The sequence below is a fragment of the Leucoraja erinacea genome, chromosome 14 (genome assembly GCF_028641065.1).
Source record: "Leucoraja erinacea ecotype New England chromosome 14, Leri_hhj_1, whole genome shotgun sequence".
In the NCBI taxonomy this organism is placed as follows: domain Eukaryota; kingdom Metazoa; phylum Chordata; class Chondrichthyes; order Rajiformes; family Rajidae; genus Leucoraja; species Leucoraja erinaceus.
Window position 1 is genome coordinate 38,724,126 of NC_073390.1, and position 23,772 is coordinate 38,747,897.

Consider the following 23,772-nt stretch of genomic DNA (forward strand, 5'->3'; position numbering starts at 1 on the left):
GGGACATAGAAACATAGAAAATAGGTGCAGGAGTAGGCCATTCGACCCTTCGCGCCTGCACCGCCATTCAATATGATCATGGCTGATCATCCAACAGTATCCTGTACCTGCCTTCTCTCCATACCCCCTGATCCCTTTAGCCACAAGGGCCACATCTAACTCCCTCTTAAATATAGCGGCATCTCTGGAGAGAAGGAATGGGTGACGTATCAGATCAAGATTGCTCTCGACCCACAACGTCAATCATTCCTACTCTCCACAGATGCTGCCTGACCCGCTGAGTTACTCCAGCATTTTGTGTCTATCTTCCCTCCACTCTCCCGTCGCTCATTCCTCCTCTCAAGTCTTACTCCAAAACCTCTTCTCATTCTCAAACTGTTGCTGCAACCAGTTATTAACAGGAGTTAATGTGAACAGGTCCACTCGGGTCACCGCTGGCGGCTTCGCTTAAATCAAGGAATACTCAATTAACCAGAAACAATTAACGCGACTACAATGGCGGGCCATGAATAATGCATGCCATTTTCATAATTACAGCTACAGATTGCCTTTCGTCTGAATGCCTCCAAAACAATGATCGCTTGGAGCACTAAAGTTTTATTTTCTGTATTTACTACACTGATAATTGTTAGAATTCGCTGCGAAGCGTTCCACAAGTGACCGATGTTCTAGGTATAAATGCGATACTTGTTGCTATCGGTTCACTTGAATGTTCCCCACTTCACAAGAAGGGTCCGACTCGAAACGTTGCCTATCCATGTTCTCCACAGATGCTGCCTGGCCCGCTGAGTTACTCCAGCACTCTGTGTCCCTTTTCACAAAGTCTTACTGGAGTCAATGAGAACAAGAATCTACCTGACAACGTGAAGCTATCGAATGAAATCGCTCGGTGAGTATTTTCTAAAATATTTCGTGCACACTTTAAACAATTACGCGATCAATTGGTTCAAATTGTAAGCTCGCGATTCTACCCCTGTCAGGTGTTAAAGTGGCGCCGGAGGGGGTTTGTACATTTTTAAAACGGTACGGAGCCGATGTTGGTGCCAGCCCCGCGCTGTCGCCGTGAGACGCCGATCTCGTCACATTTGGTGCCAGATGGAAGGGATGTCAACCATTGCGCTCAGTATTTAACCCGCTGCAGCGAGACTGGCAGGTGTTGCAGCCCGGCCCGCCTCAGCTCACAACGCCAGGACCCCCTCTCCTAGACCAGACCAGCCCGGCTCAGCTTACAACGCCAGGACACCCTCTCTCGACCCCAGCCCAGCCCGGACCCCTGTCCTGTCCTGTCCCGGCGCGAAGTTGTGTGTCGGCTGCTACCCAGGAGTTGGCGCGGTTCGTGGGGACGATGGAGACAACGTACTCGCTGACAGCCCATTACGATGAGTTTCAGGAGGTGAAGTACGTGAACAGGTTGAGCTCGGGGACGCTACACAGCGGCCTGAACCTGCAGCTGGGTCCGCGGAGACTGGAGCGGGGCGGGCAGCGCGGCGGTGGCGGTGGCGGCGGCTGGAAGCGGCGGGAGGTGTGCCTGCTGTCGGCGCTGGTGTTTGCGGCGGGACTGTGCGTTATCCTGGGCAGTATGTTGCTGCTCAAGTACCTGTGGCCCGCGTCCGACGCCGGTTGCCGGGAGGAAGGCGGGCGCCGCGGGGGCTTCGCCAAGGCGGCGCGGCTCATCGCCAGCAACATCGACGCCAGCATCGACCCGTGCCGCGACTTCTACAGCTTCTCGTGCGGCGGCTGGCTGAGCAGACACGCCATCCCTGAGGACACCCTGAGCTACGGCACGGTCGCCGCCATCGCCCACAACAACCGCCAAAAACTACAGCGGCTCCTCACACAACCTGTGCGCCGGCCCCACCGCCGCTCCGCCGAGAGGAAGGTGAAGCAGTTCTACCGCTCCTGCACCGACCTGGGCGAGATCGAGCGGCTGGGAGCCGGGCCTCTGCTGCACATTATCGGCCAGTGCGGCGGCTGGGACGGCGCTGACGGCCGCTTCCGTGAACTGCTCTACAGAAGCCAGGCTCTGTACAGCACCGCCGCCTTCTTCTCACTCAGTGTCAACGTGGACGACAGCAACTCTTCGCGGAACGTGATCAGAGTAAGTCTTGGTAACTTTATAAAGGACGGGGAAGGTTGTGGGCATTATTTACCGACGCGGGACTCGGTCAATGCCGAACAGGTGTCGCCGGGTCACAGTGTTGGGACAACCCTGGGTCAACGGGCAGTGGGAGTGGCAGCGTCTACCCGCTTATGTCTGTACCATGAACCACTCTCTTGCTGTTGCCCGCTGACAGTGGTTTGGCCTCAGACACTGACAGTGGTTTGGCCTCAGAACTGCTGGGATCTTAAACAAAACACAAAATGCTGGAGGAACTCAGCGGGTCAGGCAGTGTCTGTGCAGCGAATAGACAGACGGCGTTTCGGGGTGGGGCTCTTCTTCAGACTGAAGAAACGACGCCTGACCATTTCCTCCAAAGACGCTGCCTTGCCCGCTGTGTTTTGTTCAAGTCTCCAGTCTGTGTGGTAACCGAGTGGGTGAGTCGCGCAGCCGCGACCTCCCGCATCCCAGCCAGCGATCAGTCCCCATCCCGCCACCGCTCCCGGAGACAAGGATTTAATGTTTGTGAAATACATAGATACATAGAAAATAGGTGCAGGAGTAGGTCATTCGGCCCTTCGAGCCAGCACCGCCATTCAATGGGATCACGGCTGACTCCGCTATCTTTAAGAGCTCTATCTAACTCTCTCTTGAAAGCATCCAGAGAATTAGCCTCCACTACCTTCAGAGAATTCCACAGATTCACAACTCTCTGGGTGAAAAAGTTTTTCCTCATCTCCGTTCTAAATTCCCTATCCCCTATTCTTAAACTGTGGACCCTGGTTCTGGACTCCCCCAACATCGGGAACATGTCTCCTGCCTCCAGCGTGTCCAAGCCCTTAATAATCTTATATGTTTCAATAAGATTCCATCTCATCCTTCTAAATTCCAGTGAATACAAGCCCAGTCACTCCATTCTTTCAACATACGACAGTCCCGCCATCCCGGGAATTAACCTCGTGAACCCACGCTGCACCCTCAATAGCAAGAATGTTCTTCCTCAAATTTGGAGACCAAAACTGCACACAATACTCCAGATGTGGTCTCAGTGGGGCCCTGTACAACTGCAGAAGGACCTCTTTGATCCTATACTCAACGTTATGAAGGCCAACATGCCATTGGCTTTCTTCACTGACTGCTGTACCTGCATGCTTACTTTCATTGACTGATGAACAAGGTCACCCAAATCTCGCTTTATTTCCCATTTTCCTAACTTGACACCATTCAGATAATCTGCCTTCCTGTTCTTACCACCAAAGAGGATAACCTCACATTTATCCACATTAAACTGCATCTGCCATGCATCTTCCCACTCATCCAACCTGTCCAATTCACCCTGCATCTACATAGCATCCTCCTCACAGTTCACACTGCCACCCAGCTTGGTGTCATCTGCAAATTTGCTAATGTTACTTTTAATCCCTTCATCTAAATCATTAATGAATATTGTAAGTAGCTGCGGTCCAAGCACATACCCTTGTGGTACCCCACTAGTCACTTCCTGCCATTCTGAAAGGGACCCGTTAATCCCTACTCTTTGTTTCCCGTCTGCCAACCAATTTTCTATACATGTCAGTATCCTACCACCAATGCCATGTGCTGTAATTTTGCCTGCCTTCTCGCCAGGTCCCTTGATTTCGCTAGCCTTATGGGCTCTATTTAACTCTATTTTGAATGCATCCAGTGAACTGGCCTCCACCGCCTTCTGAGGCAGTGAATTCCACAAATTCAAAACTCTCTGGTGAAAACGTTTTTCCTCGTCTCCGTTCTAAAACCTACCCCTTATTCTTAAACTGTGGCACCAGCCGCTCCATTCTCTCAGCATACGACAGTCCCGCCATCCCGGGAATTAACCTTGTGAATCAACGCTGCACTCCCTCAATAGCAATAATGTCCTTCCTCATATTATGAGACCAAAATTGCACACAATACTCCAGGTATGGTCTCACCAGGGCCCTGTACAACTGCAGAAGGCTCTCGTTGCTCCTATAAATAAGTGTAACAAAATAGTTCACAAGCGGTATGACACGGATCTGTGTGGAATTGACGCACAGTTTAAAGTAAATAAATTTCGGCTTTGTGATTTCTTTCCCGCTTTTAGAAACACTACCAGATATTGGATATGGTGATCTTTTCCGCCAACAGAATATCGGCCGAGGTGTTTGCAACAAATCATATTCCTCTCTTTATTGTGCTCTGTTTTTTAATTTGTCATTTATGCCGAAGATTCTTCACAGACGCTGGGCTTTTCATTTGACTGACGTTCCCCACCCGTGGCACATCCCTCGGTTGCAAGATACCAACTCTGCCAGGTACAAATGTCGTGGATGAAATAGTCTCCCCCCCCGTCACGGCAACAACCTGCTCCGCCCCGGGAGCGACTCATCACTTGTCCCGAGTTGTCTGTTCTTCTCTTTGACCATTGGTGACCCTGTTGTGGTCCCTCCTTGCACCTTTTCCCGCACCCTCTGTAGAATGACCAGTGACCCTTTGACTCTCTATGGCTCTAGACCGAGCCCATCTCGGTGTCGCTGTCCCGGCTCCGCCAGGCTGAAGGATAAACTCTCCACAAATCACCGGGCTCGCACCTCGGAACATGTTCCGCATCCGACTAAACCTTTCCCCGCTATTTCTTCTTTATTCCTATCTCATAAATATCTAGCTTCATGTTGCCACTTACGGAAGACAAGCCTTTAAAAATAATTTATAACCGCCACCACTCACCGCCGGTGAAGTGAATCACTGGGCACTTTATTTTAAACGCGCTAATGCCGAAATAAAATATACTCAAGTATGAAAAGCGAATAAACAGGAAAATAAATCACAACATAAAAGTGTTAGCTAAACTGAAGAGTAGATTGTAATTGATTTGATATGAAATCCGTTGCCTTCGGCAGATGAGTTATTCATGTCGGACTAACAGTGTGACTGGGAAGATGGGCTTCAATCCCATTGCGCCAGCTACTGAATTAGCCATCCTATACATTCTGGAATACGAGGCTACCTCTCGGGAGTGGTGGCCGCGAAGCTATCCCACGCCATGGGTTGCCGGGCGGCAGATCTCCGGCGACCATGGCTGTCCACATCCACGCTGCTGCATCACATGGCCACAAATAGTGATGGCCATCAGGCGCTGGCCTTGCCATCCTCGCCGCCAACCAGGGACAACGAGCAAGTTGTCGCCTTCATTGGTAGGACAGCGGTTCGAGTTGCTGCCTGCAGGGACCCGGGTTCCATTCTGACTACGGGTGCTGTCTATATACGTTCTTCCTGTGACCGTGTGGGTTTTAACCGGGTTCTCTGGTTTCCACCCACACTTCAAAGACGTACAGGTTTGTAGTTTGACTGGCTTCGGTAAAATTGTCCCTAATGTGTAGGATGGTTTTAGTGTATAGGGAGGTTTCACGGCAGTCGGGTCACGACCCATGACCCGTACTGTTGCTACGTTACTCCAAGTGGAGTACACGCGATGAACTGCAGGTAGGCACTTACCATTGTTTCCAGCGTAGCGGGCCCGTTAAAACCCGCTGAAATTGTCCATTTTTGCGCTGTAAATAATTATGGAAATCGGGATAAGCGTGAGAGACATTTAGCCTACTTCAGAATTCCAAAAGTGAGGAGAAATGACGGTAGATAGAAACGAGAGCTGAAGGGACAACAACAACCAGAGTGCTTGGCGAACGTTGGCCGTTTGCTCACTGCATTTCATCAACTAAGGCATTATTTGTGGTTTTTCTTGATTCCTTTGGCATCTAAAAAGTTTCAGAAGTGATAAATCTGGCTGCAATTTTTTAAAAATCGGCCATGGTTCTCAAGTGGGTTTTTACATACAAAATGAAAACGCATCTGAAGAAAAAATTACAGCCAGATTGATCACTTCTGAGACTTTTTAGATTCCAAAGGAATCAAGAAAAAAACACAAATAATGCCTTACTGTTGATGAAAAGCAGTGAGCAAACGCGATAATTCCCAATATTTCAATTCCGATATCTGCACAGCCAATGTTCGCCAAGCACTTTATCTGCTGTGGTCCCTTCAGCTCTGCTTCTCTTTACCTTCATTTCGCTTCACTTTTGGAATTCTGAAGTTGGGTACATGTCTCTCACACTTACCCTGACTTCCACAATTTTTTTCAGCGCAAAAATTAAACATTTTGGCGGTTTTTAACAGGTAGGAAAGTATGCGTTTCTTGCATTAATAACATATACCGGAAGTTACGGATGTCCTCCAGATGGATTGAGCGGCTCTGTGCATCAAGCCCTATGTTCCAGTGACCTTGCGTGCAACCCCCCTATGGGGTGATCGCTGGTTGGCGCAACGCGGTGAGCCGCAGGGTCTGTTTCTACGCTGTATCTCTGAAGTTTAAAGTTTTGAAAGATTGTTATGCTGACAAACAATTTTGAAATAAAATAGATTTGTTTTAAATGAACATATAACATTACAACACAAGAACAGGCTCAAAATACTGGAGTGACTCAGCAGGTCAGGCAACATCTGTGGAGAACATGGATAGGTGATGTTTCACAGAGTGCTGGAGTAACTCAGCTGGTCTGGCAGCATCTGTGGAGAATAAAGATGGGTGACGTTCCGGGTCGAGACCCTTCTTCATACCGTGACTCTCAGCCTGAAGAAGGGTCTTGACCTGAATCATCACTCATTCCTTCTCTCCAGAGATGCTGCCTGTCCCGCTGAGTTACTGCAGTTTTTTATGTCTATCTTCGGTTGAAATCAGCATCTGAAGTTCCTTCCTACACAAGAACAGGCTCTTTGGCCACAATGTCTTTGCCGAACATGATACCAAGACTACATTTTATCTGCCTGCACATAATTCTCATCTCTTCATTTCTTCCACACCAAAAGCTTCTTAATCACCAAAATCGCACAATCGCAACTGTCTCTCCCCCCCCCTCCCCCCACCCCCCACACACTCACACTCACTCACTCACACACTCACTCACTCACTAGCTGCGTGCTCCAGGCACTCACCAACTTCTGTGTAAAAAACAACTTGCCATGCGCATCTCCTTTATATTTTTTTCTGATCACATAACAGCTATGCCCTCTAGCATTTCTACCCTGGGAAAAGCTTCTGACTGTCCACCCTCTCCATGCCCTTCATAAGTATATAAACTCCTAAAAGGTCTCCAAGCATAGCTCAAAGACACTGAGGTCTTTATTAAGCAATGTGTGCTGTTCTGCTTGCCCTGCTGTAGGATGGATGGAAAGGGCGCAGGTCCCAGTTGGAAGGAGAGGTCTAAGTCCAGTGATTCTTTATATAATAAAATAAGAATTGGCTCTTGGTATTAATATGACTCGAATGTAGACCAGCACAACACAAGAACAGACCCTTGGACACACACTGGGATGTTGTAGCCATGACTGAAACTTGGTTACAGGAGGGGCAGGACTGGCAGCTCAATGTTCTGGGGTACAGGAGCTTCAGGAGAGACAGGGGTGAGGAAAAAAGAGGAGGGGGAGTTGCATTGTTGGTTAAGGAGGATGTCACGGCTGTGTTCAGAGGTGATATTACGGATGGTTCGTCTAGTGAGGCTATATGGGGGGAGCTGAGGAACAAGAAAGGGATGATCACCTTGGTTCTTGGTTTCTTGGTCCTCCAAAATATTCCAAATGGAATTTAAACTGGAGGTGGTGGAGGGGGGGCTTAAGCCAGAAAGGGTTATTGGGAAGAAAGAGCTACTTTAAATTTAGTTGCATCTGGTTGGGTAACTATAGTTGGGTGGAGATTATTCCATGCTTTAATTGTGCGGGGGAAGAACGAATTGCTGTGTTGGGGGTGTACTACAGACCCCCGAATAGTCAACGGGAATTAAAAGAGCAAATGTGCCGGGAGATTACAGACAGCTGCAGGTCAAATAGGGTTGTTGTAGTAGGGGATTTCAACTTTCCCAATAAAGACTGGGAAAATCATAGCGTGATGGGTTTAGATGAGGTGCAATTCCTCAAAAGTGTTCAGGAGAGTTTTCTTAAACAGTATGTCGAGGCCCCCACACGTGAGAAGGCAACGCTGGGTCTAGTATTGGGAAATTGAGAAGGGCAAATTAATGAAGTGTATGTGGAGGAGCCTTTTGGGTCCAGTGACCACAGTTCGATTAGGTTTAAGATAGTTATGGATCAGGACGGAGAGGGTCCACATGTTAAAATGCTCAACTGGGGTAAGGCCAACTTTGAGGGTATGAGAGAAGGTCTCGCTCAAGTTAACTGGAGCAGGTTATTTGAGAGGAAATTAACATTGGCCAAGTGGGATGTTGTTAAAAGTGTACTGAAGAGAACTCAGAATGTGCACATCCCCGTTAGAGTGAAGGGCAAAGCAGGCAAACGTAAGGAAGCTTGGCTAACAAGGGAAATTGAGACATTAGTCAAAAACAAGAAAGATGCATGGGACAGGTATAGGCAGCTGTGTTCAAGTGCAACCTGGAGGAGTTTCGGGAGCAAACTAAGGAGCAAACTAAAAAAGATCAGAATGGCAAAAGGGGGCCAGGAGATAGCTCTGGCAGGTAGCATAAAAGACAATCCCAAAACATAGAAACATAGACAATCCCAAAAGATTTTATAAATACATTAGGGGGAGAAGGGTAACTAGGGTGAGAGTGGGACCTCTCAGGAATCAAAGCGGTCACCTCTGTGTGGAGCCACAGGAGATGGGCAAGGTCCTCAATGAGTATTTCTCCTCTGTATTTTCCGAGGAGAAAGACAGTAGGCTGGAGGAAATAGGGGCAGTCACTGGAAGTGTCATTTGAGCAGTCAGTGGTACTGTCAAAGAAGTACTGAAGGTATTGTCGTTTTTGAAGATAGACAAATGTCCGGGGCCTGATCAGATATATCCGATGACATTGCGGGAAACTAGACAGGAAATTGCGGGAGCCCTGGTTGAAATTTATGAGTCGTCCTTAAATATAGGAGAGGTGCCAGAGGATTGGAAGGTGTCAAATGTTGTGCCTCTTTTTAAGAGGGCTGCAGGGAAAATGCCTGGAACTATAGGCCGGTGAGCTTAACATCTGTATTTGGAAAGTTACTGGAGAGTATTCTGAAGGATAGGATATACAGACATTTGGATGGGAAAGGGCTGATTCGGGACAGTCAGCATGGTTTTGTACGTGGAGGTCCTGTCTCACAAATCTGATTGATTATTTTGAAGACATGAGCAAAAAAGTTGATGAAGGCAGAGCTGTAGATGATGTGTAGTAATGTGTTCGACAAGGTACTGCATGGTAGGCTGCTCTGGAAGGTTCGATCGCATGGGATCCAAGGAGAGATAGCTGAATGGATAGCAAATTGGCTCCATGGAAGGAAGCAGAGGGTGATGGTGGAAGGTTGCTTCTCAGAATGGGGACCTGTGACTAGTGGTGTGCCACAGGGTTTGGTGCTGGGCCCGTTACTGTTTGTCATCTGCATCAATGATTTGGATGAGAACATGCAGGGCAAGATTTGCAAGTTTGCTGATGATACACAAGTTAGTGGTTTTGCAGATAGTGAAGATGGTTGTGAACGATTGCAGCAGGATCTGGATCGATTGGCCAGGTGGGCGGAGGAATGGTTGATGGGCTTTAATACAGAGAAGTGTGAGGTGTTGCATTTTGGGACGTCAAACAAGGGCAGGACCTACACAGTAAATGGTAGGCCTCTGGGTAGTGCTGTAGAGCAGAGGGATCTAGGAGTACAGGTGCATGGTTCCTTGAAGGTCGAGTCATAGGTAGATAAGATGGTCAAAAAGGCTTTTGGCAATTTGGCGGTCATCAGTCAGGGTATTGAGTATGGAGAATGAGTAGGTTAACCCATGATGAGCGTTTGTCGGCACTGGGCCTGTACTCGCTAGAGTTTAGAAGAATGAGGGGGGGCCTCATTGAAGCAGAATAGTGAAAGGCTTGGATAGAGTGAATGTAGAGAGGATGTTTCTACTAGTGGGAGAGTAGGACTAGAGGTCATAGCCTCATTAAGAGGTCATAGCCTCATAAGAATTAAAGAACGTTATTTTAGGAAGAAGCTGAGGAGAAATTTCTTTAGTGGTAAATCTGTGGAATTCTTTGCCACAGAAGGCTGTGGAGGCCAAGTCAGCGGATATTTTTAAGGCAGAGATAGATAGATTCTTGATCAGAGGTTATGGGGAGGAGGTAGGAGAATGGGGTTAGGAGGGAGAGATAGATCAGCCATGATTAAATGGCGGAGTGGACTTGATGGGCCGAATGACCTAATTCTCCCCCTATTTCTTATGATTTTATATTCTGAGACAAAGCCAAGCTACTTTACAGCAGTTCATTATTTCTGAAATGTGTTCCTGATTTTTTACACTAAATGCAGCAGCCGTTTACAAGATTGCGTTCCATAAACGCAAAGCCAAGTCAAGTCAAGTCAAGTCAAGTTTATTTGTCACATACACATACGAGATGTGCAGTGAAATGAAAGTGGCAATGCTCGCGGAACAACAAAACCAAACAAATTATAAACACAATCATAACACACATATTATTTTACATAATAAATAATAGAAGGAAAAACGTTCTGTACAGTTAGTCCCTGGCGAGAAAGGCGTTTACAGTCCGAATTGCCTCTGGGAAGAAACTCCTTCTCAACCTCTCAACTTCTCCGTTCTCACTGCATGGCAACGAAGGCGTTTGCCTGACCGTAGCGGCTGGAACAGTCTGTTGCAGGGGTGGAAGAGGTCTCTCATGATTTTGTTTGCTCTGGAGTTGCACCTCCTGTTGTGTATAGTTCCTGCAGGGGGGTGAGTGAAGTTCCCATAGTGCGTTCGGCCGAACGCACTACTCTCTGCAGAGCCTTCTTGTCCTTGGCAGAGCAATTCCCGAACCAGATGGTAATGTTCCCGGACAAGATGATTTGCACCGCCGCTGCGTAGAAGCACTGGGGATCCTCGGAGACACTCTGAATTTCCTCAATTGCCTGAGGTGGTAAAGGCGCTGCCTTGCCTTACTCACCAGTGCTGAGGCGTGTGATGACCATGTCATATCCTCAGAGATGTGGACTCCCAGATATTTAAAACAGTTCACCCTATCCACAGGATCCCCATTTATACTCAATGGAGTGTACGTCCTCGGATGATGTGCCCTCCTAAAGTCCATGATCAGCTCCTTCGTTTTTGTGATGTTCAAGAGGAGGCTGTTCTCCTGGCACCAGAGTGCTAGATCAGCCACCTCCTCCCGGTAGGCCCTCTCATCATTGTCTGAGATCAGGCCCACCACCACAGTGTCATCAGCAAACTTAATTATTGAATTGGAGCTGAACCTAGCCACACAGTCATGTGTGTACAGGAAGTACAATAGGGGGCTGAGGACGCAACCCTGGGGCGATCCTGTGCTCAGGGTGAGGGACTTCGATGTATTCCCTCCCATCTTGACTACCTGGGGCCTGGCGGTGAGAAAGTCCAGGACCCAGGCACACAGGGAGGTGTTGAGCCCCAAAGCATTGTTTCTGCTGAGAGATTTGCTGATTGAAGGGTAATTATTGGCCAAGGGGCATCTTCTCTTTATCACTGTGTGCCATGGACATCAGGTTAACTTTATATTTAAAAGATAAAGCTCTCTAATTAGATGTTTCCCCAAGTGTGGGTGTGTGGAAAGGTGAGTGAAGAAACAGTGAATGGAACTGGCTGCAGGTGGTGTGGCTGAGAAATGAATGCCATGCAGTAAGGTGTTAAATGATTGAACATAGACGGTGAATGAGCATGGACCATGAATTAACATAGACGGTGAATGAACATAGATCGTGAATGAACATAAATTGACAGAGGGTACACAAAAATGCTGAAGAAACTCAGCGGGTGCAGCAGCATCTATGGAGCAAAGGAAATAGGCGACGTTTCAACCTTGCTGACCTTGCGACCTCGCTGACTTTTATCCTATTTTATCATGAACTCCGTAACCTCATCCTTTATAATGGACTCTAAAATCTTACCAACCACCGAAGTCAGACTAACCGGCCTATAGTTCTTACTATTCTGCCTTGCTCCCTTCTTGTGCAGCGGGGTAATATTTGCAAATTTCCAATCATCTGGAACACTCCTGACTCTAGTGATTCTTGAAATATCACTATCAATGCCTCCACAATCTCTAAAACCACCTCTTTCAGAACCCTAGGGTGCAGTCCATCTGGCCCAGGTGACTTATCCACCTTCAGCCCTTTCAGCTTCCCAAGCACCTTCTCCCTAGTAATAGCCACTCCACTAACTTCCACCCCTGACTCTCGTGAATTTCTGCCACGTTGTTGGTGTCTTCGACTGTGAAGACCGATGCAAAAAAGTTATTCAACTCCTCTGTCATTTCTTTATTCCCCATTATCACTGCTCCTGCATCATTCTCCAGCAGTCCAACATCCCGTCTTGCTCTTTATATAACTGAAGAAACTCTTGCTATCCTCTTTTATGTTATTGGATAGCTTCTCATCATATTTCATCTTTTCTCCCCATATTTTATTTTTAGTTACCTTCTGTTGTTCTTTAAAAACTTCCCAATCCTCTGGTTTGCCACTAATCTTTGTTATGTTATACGCCTTCTCTTTTAGTTTTATACTGTCCTTGACATCCCTTGTCAGCCACGGTCGCCTTCTTTCTCCCCCTAGAATCTTTCTTCCTCTTTGGAATGAAAAGATCCTACATCTTCCGGATTATTCCCAGAAATTCCTGCCATTGCTGTTCCACTGTCAGCAATGGCAGGAATTTCTGGGAATAATCCGGAATGACCCTGCTGATCATTATGGCTTATCATTAATAATATCCTGCTTTTTCCCCATATCCCTTGATTCTGTTAGCCCTAAGAGCTATATCTAACTCTCTCTTGAATACATCCAGTGAATTGGCCTCCACTGCCTTCTGTGGCAGAGAATTCCGCAGATTCACAACTCTCTGGGTGAAAAGGTTTTTCCTCATCTCAATCTTAAATGGCCTACCCCTTATTCTTAAACTGTGTCCCCTGGTTCTGGACTTCCCCAACATCAAGTATATTTTTCCTGCATCTAGCTTGTCCAATCATTTAAGAATTTTATATTTTTCTATAAGATCCCCTCGCATCCTTGTAAATTCCAGTGAATATAATATAAGCCCAGTCTATTCATTCTTTCATCATATGTCATGCCCCCTTCCCGGGAATTAACCTGATGAACCCACACTGCATTCCCTCCATAGCAAGAATGTCCTTCTTTAAATTAGGAGACCAAAACTGCACTTCGTTCAGCTCAGTACAACTTTGGCCAACTCCTCCCTCATGCCTCTATAGTCCCCTTTGCTCGCTGCAATACCGTCACATCCGATATCACCTTCTCCCTCTCAAATTGCAGATTAAAACTTATCATGTTGTGGTCGATACCTCCTAATAGTTCCTGTACCTTGAGTTCCTTTATCAAATCCGGTTCATTACATAACGTTAAATCCAAAATTGCCTTCTCCCTGGTAGGCTCCACTACAAGCTGCTCTAAGAATCCATCTTGAGGGACTCTACAAATTCCCTTTCTTGGGGTCCAGTGCCAACCTGATTTTCCCAGTCTACCTGCATATTGAAATCTCCCTTGACCACCATAGCATTGTCTTTTTTACATGCCAATTTTATCTCCCGATGTAAATTGTACCCTATATCCTGGCTACTGTTTAGGGGCCTGTAAATAAATCCCATTAGGGTCTTTTTACCCTTATAAATCTCAGCTCCATCCACAATTACATCTTCTGATCCCATGTCACCCCTCACTAAGGACTGAATTTCATTCCTAACCAACAGCGTTACCCCACCCCCTCTGCCCACCTTCCTGTCATTCCTATATGACGTATAACCCTGAATATTCAGCTCTCAGCTCCGATCCTCTTGCAGCCACGTCTCTGTAATTCCCACAAGGTCATACCTACCAATGTCTAACTGTGCTACAAGCTCATCCACTTTGTTTCTCATACTACACGCATTCAAATACAACATATTTAAATCGGTATCCACCTCCCTTCTCACACTGGTCCCCATTTTGCCTGACCGCACTCTCTTACCCCTTCTTCAACTTTCTGTCCCATTGATTTGGGAGACTTTTGTTACTTTTCCTGCACTCTCTTTCCCTTTAACTCCACCATTACACTTCCAATTTGTTGACCCCCCCCCCACTATTTAGTTTAAAACTCGATCTACGTCCCTGGTTATACGGTTTGCCAGGAGTCTGGTTCCAATCGGGTTCAAGTGTAGGCCGACCCGTTGGAACCATATAACCATATAACAATTACAGCACGGAAACAGGCCATCTCGGCCCTACAAGTCCGTGCTGAGATGGCCTGTTTTCTCCCCTAGTCCCATCTACCTGCACCCAGACCATAACCCTCCATTCCTTTCCCGTCCATATAACCATCCAATTTATTTTTAAATTATAAAATCGAACCTGCCTCCACCACCTCCACTGGAAGCTCATTCCACACAGCTACCACTCTCTGAGTAAAGATGTTCCCCCTCATGTTACCCCTAAACTTCTGTCCCTTAATTCTCAAGTCATGTCCTCTTGTTTGAATCTTCCCTACTCTCTGTGGGAAAAGCTTATCAACGTCAACTCTGTCTATCCCTCTCATCATTTTAAAGACCTCTATCAAGTCCCCCCCTTAACATTCTGAGCTCCAAAGAATAAAGACCTAACTTATTCAACCTTTCTCTGTAACTTAGTTGCTGAAACCCAGGCAACACTCTAGTAAATCTCCTCTGTACTCTCTCTATTTTGTTGACATCCTTCCTATAATTAGGCGACCAAAATTGTACACCATACTCCAGAATTGGCCTCACCAATGCCTTGTACAATTTTAACATTACATCCCAACTTCTATACTCAATGCTCTTATTTATAAAGGCCAGCACACCAAAAGCTTTCTTTACCAACCTATCTACATGAGATTCCACCTTCAGGGAACTGTGCACAGTTATTCCTAGATCCCTCTGTTCAACTGCATTCCTCAATTCCCTACCATTTGCCATGTACGTCCTATTTTGATTTGTCCTGCCAAGATGTCGCACCTCACACTTATCAGCATTAAACTCCATCTGCCATCTTTCAGCCCACTCTTCCAACTGGCCTAAATCTCTCTGTAGACTTTGAAAATCTACTCCATTATCCACAACACCACCTATCTTAGTATCATCTGCATGCTTACTAATCCAATTTACCACACCATCATCCAGATCATTGATGTACATGACAAACAACAGTGGACCCAACACAGATCCCTGTGGCACCCCACTAGTCACTGGCCTCCAACCTGACAAACAGCCATCAACCATTACTCTCTGGCATCTCCCATTCAGCCACTGTTGAATCCATCTTGCTACTCCACCATTAATACCCAACAATTGAACCTTCTTAACCAACCTTCCATGATGAACCTTGTCAAAGGCCTTACTGAAGTCCATATATACAATATCCGCTGCTTTACCCTCATCAATTTCCCGAGTAACCTCTTCAAAAAATTCAAGAAGATTAGTCAAACATGACCTTCCAGGCACAAATCCATGTTGACTGTTCCTAATCAGACCCTGTTTATCCAGATGCTTATATATATTATCTCTAAGTATCCTTTCCATTAATTTGCCCACCACTGACGTCAAACTAACTATAATTGCTAGGTTTACTCTTAGAACCCTTGTTAAACAATGGAACAACATGCGCAGTACGCCAATCCTCCGGCACTATTCCCATTTCTAATGACATTTGAAATATTTCTGTCATAGCCCCTGCTATTTCTACACTAACTTCCCTCAATGTCCTAGGGAATATCCTGTCCGGACCTGGAGACTTATCCACTTTTATATTTTTCAAAAGTGTCAGTACTTCCTCTTCTTTGAATCTCATAGTTTCCATAGCTACTCTACTTGTTTCCCTTACCTCACATAATTCAACATCCTTCTCCTTGGTGAATACCAAAGACAAGAAATTGTTCAATATCTCCCCCATCTCTTTTGGCTCTGCAGATAGCTGTCCACTCTGATTCTCTAATGGACCAATTTTATCCCTCGTTATCCTTTTGCTATTAATATTGCTGTTGTATTGCCTTTGGATTTACTTTCACCTTACTTGCCAAAGCAACCTCATATCTTCTTTTAGCTTTTCTAATTTCTTTCTTAAGATTCTTTTTACATTCTTTATACTCCTCAAGCACCTCATTTACTCCATGCTGCCTATAATTATTGTAGATCTCTCTCGTTTTCCGAACAAAGTGTTCAATTTCTCTTGAAAACCATGGCTCTTTCCAATTTTTACTATTTCCTTTCAACCGAACAGGGACATAAAGATTCTGTACTCTTAAAATTTCACCTTGAAATGTCCTCCATTTCTCTTCCACATCTTTCCCATAAAACAAAATGTCCCAATTCACTCCTTTTAAATCCTTTCACATCTCCTCAAAGTTAGCCTTTCTCTAATCAAAAATCTCAACCCTAGGTCCAGTTCTGACCCTCTCCATAATTATATTGAAACTAATGGTATTGTGATCACTGGACCCGAACTGTTCCCCAACACATACCTCTGCCACCTGACCTGTCTCATTTCCTAACAGGAGGTCCAGCACCACCCCTTCTCTAGTAGGCACCTCTATGTATTGCTGCAAAAACTATCCTGCACACATTTTACAGTTCCCTCCTGCCCCAATACTAGTGCCAATGTCCCACAAACTCAAAACCGCTTCTTCCACACCAGTCTTTGAGCCACGCGTTGAATTCTCCAATCTCCTCAAACTTCTGCCAATTTGCACACGGCTCAGGTAGCAACCGAGAGATTACTCCCTCCCTGGTGCTGCTTTTCAATTTGGTACCTAGCTGCGCAAATTCCTTTCGCAGAACCTCTTTCCTCATTCTACCTCCGTTCCATCTACCCCATATGGAATTCTCTGACTGGTTCCTTTTCTAACATCATATATCCAAACATTACTTAAATTGTATGTTTTATTTTAAACATGTGTCACATTTTACATTTTTTAATTATTTTATTGAGAGGATTTGGGGAAAAGGTATGATTTAAAAAAAAATTGTTCTTTGAAAGTGTCTCATACAATGTCTTAAAGAAGCTAGATAGCGATCATGAAAGATTAAGCTGCTAAAGAATTTTTTTTTTCCTTGTGGATTGTAAACAAAACGCTCAGTAATTAATAACCACTTCCACTGTGAACATCCACATTCAACACATATGGAGACAGATAATCAAACAGAATTTTAGATGCAGCATGTTACAGATTTATCTTGCAGCAAAAGACTAAAAAGAATCAGTAAGGAAGTCTGTGGCCAGGTTTGTTTGTGTCAGTCATATAAGACAATTTGCCGACACAGGGAAGAACTTTTCTCTTTATCCATTGTAAGTTGTGGATGTTGTTGCCAATCCTAGTACTTGTTGCCCTTTCCAACTTGCCCCTAAATCGAGGAGTTAAGGGCAAACCATTTGGTGGGTTTCTTGTGGATGACTTTCCTCAGCTCATTAGTGAACCAGTTTCCTTGGTATTGTCACTGAGACCAGCTTTAATTCCAGATTGATTTAATTATTTGAATTTAAATTCTGCAGATTTGGTGGCATTTGAGTTCACGTCTCAGTATCATGGTCCAGGAACCATGCCAATAATCCACTTTACGCATTTGACATGTTTGACATTATTATATTTTTTACATGATCACATTCAATTAAGTCATTCAGTCCTAATTAAATGAATTTGAACACAACCGTTATTTCTCTGGTTCATCCTCCTCTGAAATACATGCCTTGTTATTTGTATCTGGCTTCATCTGCCAAATGTCTCAACTTTGGATAACTGCGGAAATGCAGATGCCAGCAGATACATATATGCAATCCTCTGAGGTGCATCATTTTATAAAAACAATATGAATTACCTCCAAGGATCAGGACACCCAAATTACTATTACTAAATTGTGTTAGTGCCACTGAACACAAGAATATATTTATGGCAGATTCTGTTTTTCTCAGGTATCCTGAGTTTTCCTGGACACTTAGTGAGAAGGTCTCCACAAGTGTTCATCCCAGTGCCAACTTAGCACAGGACTGAACTGAATCCTGCATTTTACTCTAGATTTAAAATTAGAGCTATATCAGGTCTGTGCTTTATCTTTTGTATTCTGTCAAATCTATGAGGCTGGTGTCCCAGGGATTGCGCTGTTAAAGATACACTTGGAACGGCTCAGATCTAAGACGGTGATGTTTAGGTGCAGTGTAATGAGCTGTGTTTGGTGGAGAGATATTTATTTAATAAGCAGCAGCAGTCAACATTTGTCAGATTTTCAGTGATGTATCTTTCTTAATAGGAGGCTGGGTGAGTTCTGGTACATCTTCCTGGACATATGTTGGGGTAACACTCTTCAACAGAACAATGGAGATTGTGCAGGGAGAATATTGGCAAAAATATTTTTTTTTTATAACTGATCCAAACATAACAGTAGTGGACAAGGAAAGATATGTGGAAGAGAGAAGGAGGTGGAAGACAATAACTTGAACTTCACAGGCAGTGTGGTAATGGAAAGATTTAAGTCAAGGTTTGTGTACAGTAACATAATTTTGTACCAAATGAATTAGTCCAACTAACTCTGCTTATGTTAACTATTTCAGACTAAAATAAGATAATACAACTTAGATCAGAAAAAAACACATTTGGGCAGACTTAGACTGATAATTCACCAGCTTGCACATGATGATAGTTTATTAAACAAATCCAAGCTCTTTGCTTCCAGTCCTTCATATATTTTATGTTGAAACTGTGTTATTCCCTTTCTTGCATAGATCTATGCACCACCCCTGCCTTGTATTTATGCTTCTGACTGTTTGATCTGCTATTTTATTTGCTTAAATCAAAATGGAAATTGCTGGAAATGCACGGCCGACCGAATAACATCCCGAAATAGAAAGGGCAGGTTCTGAGATTTCCAACTGTAATCTTTGCTGAAAGCGTTCATTTTTATTTGCATTTTTTAACTCACCTGCAGGGCATTTATTGCAATTCTATTTTTAATGCCAGGTTTAGTGCTTTCTTCTTTTTATTTTATTTGAATTGTTGATTTTGTTGCTTTGCACCAGCTCAGGTGAATTGGTGAATTGGTTACCTTGGAATCAGGTTATGGATGAAATCCCATTCCAATTTAATACAAAATCCAGTCCGATTAATCAGACGTGTTGAAGGAGTCTTCATTTCTGGAGGTTCCCTCCACATCTGCAGGTGGTTTAAGATCGCACTGTTCAGGCTTGAGTGACTGACTTATCTACCTTCTCCACCAAGGATAGCAGGCGGAATGACCAGTCTTCCATTGACCAGACGGAATGACATGTCTTCTGCCGAGAATGTTTATCTCGAGTGACCTATGACGTGGGTATACGCAGTTGAAATACCTGTTGCTTATTGCAACTGTCGTATGTAACAACCTTCAGGCAGCAAGTAACCAACGGCCGCTGAATGTCAATGACGTCACCATGACAGGGAATGCCCAAGGTGTGGTCAGTTAGAACAGGGAGTGCCTGGTGGGGGGTGGGGGGTCAGCATTCAAATAATACTGATTCTCAAAACGTATTAACAAAATCATTCTGCAAAATTCACATGCAAATATGTCATATTTCTAAACATTTTTAAGATTAAGGATATGATTTCTGTGCAAGTGTTGCCAAATGCTGTTTGAAAGTCTCAACGTAAACCCGTGTACGTTCTGGTCAGCTTCCTCAGAAAGTCACCCCCATAAATGATTCAAGGCAGTTGGTCAAGCAGAACTTGGTCAACCCCCTGAAACCTTTGTCAGGGTTGATATTAAAGGGCATGTTTTGGGTTTATCTGAAATAATACCATGATTCACAAGTGTAGCCTCTCCCACCACCCTAACCTCACCTCACACGCCACCGCTGTCACACGCCATCACCTCACTCCCTACACTCTTTTCCTAACAAACATGCGCCGTTCCTCGCGGCAGCTTGACTGGCGTGTCTTGAGGCAGGTTGTTGAATTTAAATTCCTTTTCTCTGACTGCTGTTTCCAATTTTTTTCAGGAAGCAAGAATATTTTCCAGGAAACCTGCAGCAGTTTCGGAATCACTCAATAATAAAAATAAATTTACTAATTGAATTTATTTCCAAAATGTCATCATAATATTGACTTCTGAATCAGCATGTTGGCACAAACGATGTCGGAAAGAAGGGAATGAATATTCTGAAGCGTGACTTTAGAGAGTTCGGAAAAGTGCTGAAAAGCAGGACCTCCAGGGTGGTTATCTCCGGTTTGCTTCCAGTTCTTCATGCTGGCAAGAGCAGGAACAGGGAGATACAGGACCTGAATGTTTGCCTGGGGAACAGGTGCAGGGGGCAAGGATTTAGATTCTTAAACCACTGGGATCTGTTTTGGAGTAAGGGAGAACTGTACAAAAGGGACGGATTGCACCTTAACAGGTGGAGGACCGGCATTCTGGCATACAGTTTTGTCACTGCGACACAGGTGGTTTTAAACTAAATAAGGGGGGGGGTGTCAAATGGGATAGTCAAGGACGGAGTTAAAGGGAAAGGGAGTAAAGGGGTAGTTAATGACCCCAGAATTAATGGGAAAGAAAGCTCACAAAGGGATAGGAGAGTATGGCCAAATGTAGTAGGGATCGATGTGAATGGTGAGATGCGTAAGGAATTAAGTACTGTATTTGAATGGGCGAAGTATAAGAAGTAAAGTAGATGGGCTTGAGCTTCGGATCTGTCTTCACTAAGGAAGACACATACAATCTCCCAGAAATACTGGAGGACAGAGGATCTAAGGGGGTTGAGGAACTGAAATAAATTTTCATTAGGCGAGAAATAGTATTGGGTAGGCTAATGGAACTGAAGGATGATAAATCCCCGGGGCCTGATGGGCTGCATCCATGGGTCCTCAGGGAGGTGGCTCTAGAAATAGTGGATGCATTGGTGATCATTTTCCGATGTTCAATAGATTCAGGATCAGTTCCTGTGGATTGGAGGACAGCTAATGTATCCCACTTTTCAAGAAAGGAGCGAGAGAGTAAACGGGGAGTTACAGACCAGTTAGCCTGACCGGTGGTGGAAAAGATGCTGGAGTCAATTATTAAAGAGGTAATAATAGGGCATTTGAATAGCAGTAAAAGGATTAGTCCAAGTCAGCATGGATTTATGAAAGGAAAATCATGCTTGACTAATCTTCTGGAATTTTTTGAGGACGTGACAAGTAAAATGGACAAAGGGGAGCCAGTGGATGTAGTGTATCTAGACTTTCAGAAAGCCTTTGATAAGGTCCCGCACAGGAGACTGGTGACTAAAATTAGAGCACATGGTATTGGTGTTGACGTGAATAGAAAATTGGTTTGCAGACAGGAAGCAAAGAGTAGGAGTGAACGGGTCCTTTTTCAGAATGGCAGGCAGTGGCGAGTGGAGTGCCGCAAGGCTCGGTGTTAGGGCCATATATATTAATTAATGGGGCCATATATATTAACTGTTTACCATATATATTAATGATTTGGAAGAGGGAATTAGGAATTAGGAGCAACACTAGCAAGTTTGCAGATGACACAAAGCTGGGTGGCAGTGTGAACTATGAAGAAGATGTTAGGAGGTTGCAGAGTGACCTGGCCAGGTTGAGTGAGTGGGCAGATGCGTGGCAGATGTAGTATAATATAGATAAATGTGAGGTTATCCACTTTCGTGGGAAAAACAAGAGGGCAGATTATTATCTCAATGGGGTTAGGTTAGATAAGGGGGAGGTACAGCAAGACCAGGGTGTCCTTGTACACTGGTCACTGAAAGTTGCCATGCAGGTACAGCATGCAGTGGAGAAAGCTAATGGAATGTTGGCCTTCATAACAAGAGGATTTCAGTATAGGAGTAGAGAGGTTCTTCTGCAGTTGTATAGGGCTCTGGTAAGACCACATCTAGAGTATTGCGTACAGTGCGTACACATTGCGTACTTAATCAGCTAACTCTACAGAATGTTTTTCCTTCTATTATTTATTATGTAAAAGAATATGTGTGTTATGATTGTGTTTATAATTTGTTTGATTGTTTTGTTGTTTGTCTTTTGCACAAAAGTCCGCGAGCATTGCCACTTTCATTTCACTGCACATCTCGTATGTGTATGTGACAAATAAACTTGACTTGACTTGACTTGACTTGAGTTTTGGTCTAATTTGAGGAAGGACATCCTTGTGATTGAGGCAGTGCAGCGTAGGTTCACGAGATTGAGCCCTGGGATGGCAGGACTGTCATATGAGGAAAGATTGAAAAGACTAGGCTTGTATTCACTGGAGTTTAGAAGGATAAGGGGGGATCTTATAGAAACATGTAACATTATAAAAGGACTGGACAAGCTAGATGCAGAAAAAATGTTCCCAATGTTGGGCGAGTCCAGAACCAGGGGCCACAGTCTTAGAATAAAGGGGAGGCCATTTAAGACTGTGAGAAAAAACCTTTTCACCCAAAGAGTTGTGAATTTGTGGAATTCCCTGCTACAGAGGGCAGTGGAGGCCAAATCACTGGATGGATTTAAGAGAGTTAGATAGAGCTCTAGGCGCTAGTGGAAACAAGGGATATGGTGAGAAGGCAGGCACGGGTTATTGATTGGGAACGATCAGCCATGATCGCAATGAATGGCGGTGCTGGCTCGAAGGGCCGAATGGCCTCCTCCTGCACCTATGTTCTATGTTTCTATGTTAAAGTGAAGCTCAGTGTTCTATCTTAGTTGAATATCAATATTACTTTGACCATGAAAAGGCCTGGCTAATATTCTTTAGCGTGGATTGTTTTCTCTGGAATGTTGGAGGTTGAGGGGAGACTTGATAGAAGTATATAAAATAATGAGAGGCATAGATCGTCAGAACCATTTTCCAAGGTGGAAATGTCCAATAGTTAGAGGGCATAACTACTGTATAAGGTAAGAGGAGCAAAGTTTAATGGGGATGTGCAGGTTAAATTTTGTACACTGAGAAAGGTGGGGGCTGCTGTGATTGGTGGTAGAGGCAGATATGATTGTGGCATTTAAGAGGTTTTTGGATGGGCAAACAGAAGGACATGGATCATGCACAGGCAGATGATTTCAGTTCAATTGGCTTCATGTTTGGCATAAGCATTCTGCTGTCTGGTTAGCACGCAACAAAACCTTTTCACTGTTCCTCTGTACACGTGCCAATAAACTAAACTGATAGCTGATTGTGGGCTGAAGAGTCTGTTCCTTTATTGTACCTTTCTATATTTCATATTTACCTCTCCATCAACATTACTGAAGCATTACAACATTTCTTGCCATTCTCACACTGCTCCCTGTGTGAATGTGAGTGTGGGAAGTGCTATCACGTCTTGTTTTCTAGTGACTTCAATTATAAATGTATTCATTATCTATTAACCATTTTCCAATACTATGATGTCATGAACATCACGTACAAATGCTATTAATTTGTGAGTGAGACGTGTTTGACTAATGAACCAGTGTTGGAGGTTTCGTTTATAAGAACACAGCATGGTGAGGCTTGGATCAAGTACTTAGAACATAGAACAAACAGTGCAGTAACAGGCTCTTTGGCTCACAATGTCTGCTGAACATCATGCCAAGCAAATGTCATGGATCAATATTCTGCCATTTTATACAACCCTTTCACAACAGTAGTGTTCAATTATTTTGTACAATGTCATACTATTTTGTCCCATGTTTGCCTGAAATATTATATACCCAGACCAGGCAA

General features: G+C 44.6%; 1 protein-coding gene across 1 annotated transcript in view; it reads left to right on the plus strand.

The window, feature by feature from the left end:
• The first annotated feature begins 937 nt into the window (after window positions 1–937).
• The window catches only part of LOC129703604 (endothelin-converting enzyme-like 1), an 86,953-nt gene continuing 64,118 nt past the window's right edge, over window positions 938–23,772 (plus strand). Inside the window, exon 1 of the mRNA XM_055646204.1 lies at window positions 938–2,098. Within this exon, the coding sequence (XP_055502179.1) occupies window positions 1,346–2,098 (753 nt within the window). The 5' untranslated portion in view covers window positions 938–1,345. The remainder of the gene's footprint in view (window positions 2,099–23,772) is intronic.